We start from the raw sequence: 4,032 nt of genomic DNA on the forward strand, positions 1-4,032 counted from the left end.
TTTATTTATTTTATTTAGATGTTTTTTCTATTTAATATTGTGTTTATATGTGTACTTTATATATATAAACCCTAAACCCTAAACCCTAAACCCTAATAAACCCTAAACCCTAGACACCTGCAAGTGTTTGTGCTGCAGCGGGCAATTGTTCAACAACAGTGAGACGAAGTCTCTAACCCTAAATCCTAAACCCTAATAAACCCTAATAAACCCTAAACCCTAAACCCTAATAAACCCTACTAAACCCTAAACCCTAAACCCTAGTAAACCCTAAACCCTAGACCCTTACAAGTGTTTCTGCTGCAGCTGGCATTTGTTGTACAAGAGGGAGACGAAGTCTCCAACCCTAAACCCTAATAAATCCCCTAATAGACCCTAAACCCTAAACCCTACTAAACCCTAATAAACCCTAAACCCTAAACCCTAGTAAACCCTAAACCCTAAACCCTAGCAAACCCTAAACCCTTACAAGTGTTTCTGCTGCAGCTGGCATTTGTTGTACAAGAGAGAGACGAAGTCTCCAATCTCCTGTTTGTCCTCCTTGTCTCCAATAATCACAAAGACATTCAACTAATTGTCTTGCTTCTGTAGGTGTACTCATGCTGCTGCTGCTGCTGCTGCTGCTGCTGCTGCTGCTGCTGCTGCTGTTGATGTTGCTGTTGCTGCTGCTGGTTGGGTTGCTGCTTATGGCAGGCTTATTGCCACCGTCTGTGCTGCCGTCAACGCTCCCACCGCCCCCACTGCTGCTGCTGCTGCTGTTGCTGCTGCTGTTGCTGCTGCTGCTGCTGCTGCTGCGTTTGTCTATACGAAGAGATAAACGACAAAAGTCTTGAAGATATTTAGATATGCTAAGACACACAACAGCAGCAGCAGCAGCAGCAGCAGCAGCAGCATACAGCAGCAGCAGGAAACAGCAGTATATAAGACACCATAGATCCCAACAGCAGCAGCAGCAGCAGCAGCAGCAGCAAGGAGAGGCAGCAAAATAGACTGCTGGTAACATGACACCTTGAACAACAACAGCAACTACAACAGCAGCAACAGCAACAGCAGCAGCAGCAGCAACAGCAGCAGGAGCAGCAGCAGGAGGGTACCTGAGTGCAACAGCAGCATCTCCTCCTTGCAGCATAAGAAGGACATCCCTGAGTATATTTTTTGCTGCTGCTGCTGATGCTTTTTGTGCAACAGCAACAGCAGCAGCAACAGCAGCATCAAGTGCTGCTGCATGCATATTACATGTAGGTGTAAGTGCAGCAGCAGGAGTAATAGCAGAAGCAGCAGCAGCAGCAGCAGCAGCATTAGGATGATTAACACTAGCTGCTGCTGCTGCTGCTGCTGCAGCAGCAGCAGCAGCACTATTATTAGCATTAGGATGAGAAGCAGCAGCAGCAGCTGCTGCTGCTGCAGCGACCTCAATTAAAGAAGAGGATGAAGGAGCAGCAGCAGCAGCAGCAGCAGCAACAGCAGGAGAATTAGGTGTATAATATTTATTATTATATTGTTGTACAGCAGCACGAAGTAAATAAGGAAAAAAAGGAATAAATAATTTATTTATTTCTTCCTCCCTTAATAGATCTACTAACTTAATTATACTATTAACAGCAGCTAATCGGACCTCAGCAGCAGCAGGGTCATGCAGCAGCAGACACAGGGATGAATATAAGCTATCTATTGATCTATTCTCTTTCTTCTTGTTCTTCTTAATCTTATTGCTGCTGCTGCTGCTGCTGCTGCTGCTGCTGCTGCTGCAGCAACGAGCAGCAACAGCAGGAAGCTGCTGCGCAGCAACAGCACGAACTCTCCATGATGGATCATTTGCTGACATATTAAATAAGGATAAAAAAGACTCAAAGGAAGCCTTGCTGCTGCTGCTGCTGCTGCTGCTGTTGCTGCTGCTGTTGCTGCTGTTGCTACTGCTGGTGCTGCTGTTGCTGCTGCTGCTGCTGCTGCTGCTGTTGCTGCTGGAGGCAGGGGAGGGAGATGATGCCTCTTGTCCCCCAGACTTTGAACTGCTAGGAGATTGCTGCTGCGAATCTGCTGCTGCTGCTGCTGCAGCAGCAGCAGCAGGTGCTGCTGCTGCTGTTGCTGCATCATTATCATCATCAATATCTGTTAATGGCCAAGAAGAACAAAGAGAAGCAACAGCCTCTGCTGCTGCAGCACGCAGATAGTCCTAAGGAGACACAAGGAGACAGCAGCAGCAGCAGCAGCAGCAGCAGCAGCAGCAGCAACAGCAACAACACACATGCAAGACTTGCTGCGGTCGACAGACAGCAACAGCAGCAGCAACAGCAGCAGCAGCAGCAGCAGCAGCAGCAGCAGCAGCAGCAGCAACAGCAGCAGGACGTACAGATGTTTCTCCTAATGCTCCTTTTAATATGCGTAGCGCAGCAGCAGCAACTTCGTCAGCAGCAGCTGCAGCAGCAGCAGCAGTAGCAGCAGCATTATCTGCTGCTTCTGTATCTGTTGCTGTTGCTGCTTCTGCTGCTGCTGCTGCTGCATCTGCTGCTGCTGCTCTTGCCCCCTCTACTAATGCAGGCAGTTGCTGCAGTGCCTCTCTTCTTACTAAGAGAGATTCATCACTACATAAACCCTCAAAAACCCTATACACACAAACCCTAAACCCTAAACCCTAAACCCTAAACCCTAAACCCTAAACCCTAAACCCTAAATATTATTAGTAGGTCATGTAAACCCTTTATAAGAAAAGGGTGATGGGAAGACACACACATAACAGCAGCAGCAGCAGCAGCAACAACAACAACAGCAGCAGCATAGAAGCAGCAGCAACAGCAGCAGCAGAAGGGTTATTATAAGACCGTAGGAGAAGATTAGGGTTTAGGGTTTAGGGTTTAGGGTTTGCTGACTGTTCAATACGTTTTGTTGTATATCGTTCTCCTTCTCCATCCTTTTCTTCTTCCTCTTCCTTCTCTGCTGCTGCTGCTGCTGCTGCAGCAGCAGCAGCAGCAGATTCATTCTGCACCTCCCTCTTTGGCGGAGATCCTCTTCCTGTTGCTGCTGCAGCTGTTGCTGCTGCTGCACCTTCTGCTGCTGCACCTGCTACTGCATCTGCTGCTGCATCTGCATCTGCTGCTGCTGCAGCAGCAGCAGGTGGATCTATCTCTGCATACTGCAGCAGATGAGGCAGCAGCCTAGCAGCAGCACAACGACCAAAGAGACAACCATCATCAGCAGCAAGAGAGAAGGAGACAGGCAGCAGCTGCTGCTGCACCAGCAGCAACCTCGAGTGTATAGGCAGCAAACTTAATAAAGATAATATAGACTTTATTGCCTGCATGCATAACATACACATTCTCCTCCTCCTGTTGCTGCTGCTGCTGCTGCTGCTGTTGTTATTGTTGTTGTTGATGCTGCTGCTGGTCGTGCTGCTGCTGTTGTGTATAGTTCTCCTACTGCCGTTGCTGCTGCTGCTGCTGCTGCTGCTGCTGTTGCTGTATTGTTCTTTGCCATGGTGATGGATGCATTGCATGCATGCACTTAGACCATCCACCAACACCGCAGCAGCAGCAGCAGCAGCAGCAACAGGACCAGCACCAACAGCAGCAGCAGCAGCAGCAACAACAACAACAGCAGCAGCAGCAGCAGCAGCAAAGGGAGTATATCTTACCTCATTACGTACACATTTTTCTTCTGCTGCAGCAAGTATAAGTAATGCATCAGCAGCGCAGCAAATAGCTTCTCTTAATTCTTCTTCTGTTGCTGCTGTGTCTGCTGCTGCTGCTGCTGCTGCTGCTCTCCATTGTACAGCAAATAAGGATAATACTTCGTCACAATAATCTGTTTGCTGCTGCAGCTCAGACAGCAGCGGCAGCAGCAAACGTCGTGTCCTTGCTGCTCCTAGTACTTGGCATAATAAGCCTACACGCCCTAATGCCTCTATCTGCAGCAGCAGCAGCAGCAGCAGCAGCAGCAGCAGCAACAGCAGCAGCAGCAGCAACAGCAGAGGAGGAGGAGAATGAGCATATATATAAGATTATGTCTATAAGACACAAAACGCATGCAAAAAGCAGC

The 4,032-nt window shown here is 48.4% G+C and overlaps 1 protein-coding gene across 1 annotated transcript; it reads right to left on the bottom strand.

Moving 5' to 3' along the window:
- Window positions 1-353: 353 nt before the first annotated feature.
- On the bottom strand, window positions 354-3,471 carry EMWEY_00048270 (HEAT repeat containing protein, putative; the record flags this gene model as incomplete). Its single annotated transcript, XM_013479346.1, has 6 exons — window positions 354-365; window positions 470-848; window positions 1,824-2,173; window positions 2,351-2,603; window positions 2,868-3,130; window positions 3,310-3,471. 6 exons carry the CDS (start codon window positions 3,469-3,471, stop codon window positions 354-356), a joined length of 1,419 nt encoding a protein of 472 aa, XP_013334800.1.
- Window positions 3,472-4,032: the final 561 nt, after the last annotated feature.

Source organism: Eimeria maxima, genomic scaffold (assembly GCF_000499605.1).
Source record: "Eimeria maxima Weybridge genomic scaffold, Emw_scaff1078, whole genome shotgun sequence".
NCBI lineage: Eukaryota > Apicomplexa > Conoidasida > Eucoccidiorida > Eimeriidae > Eimeria > Eimeria maxima.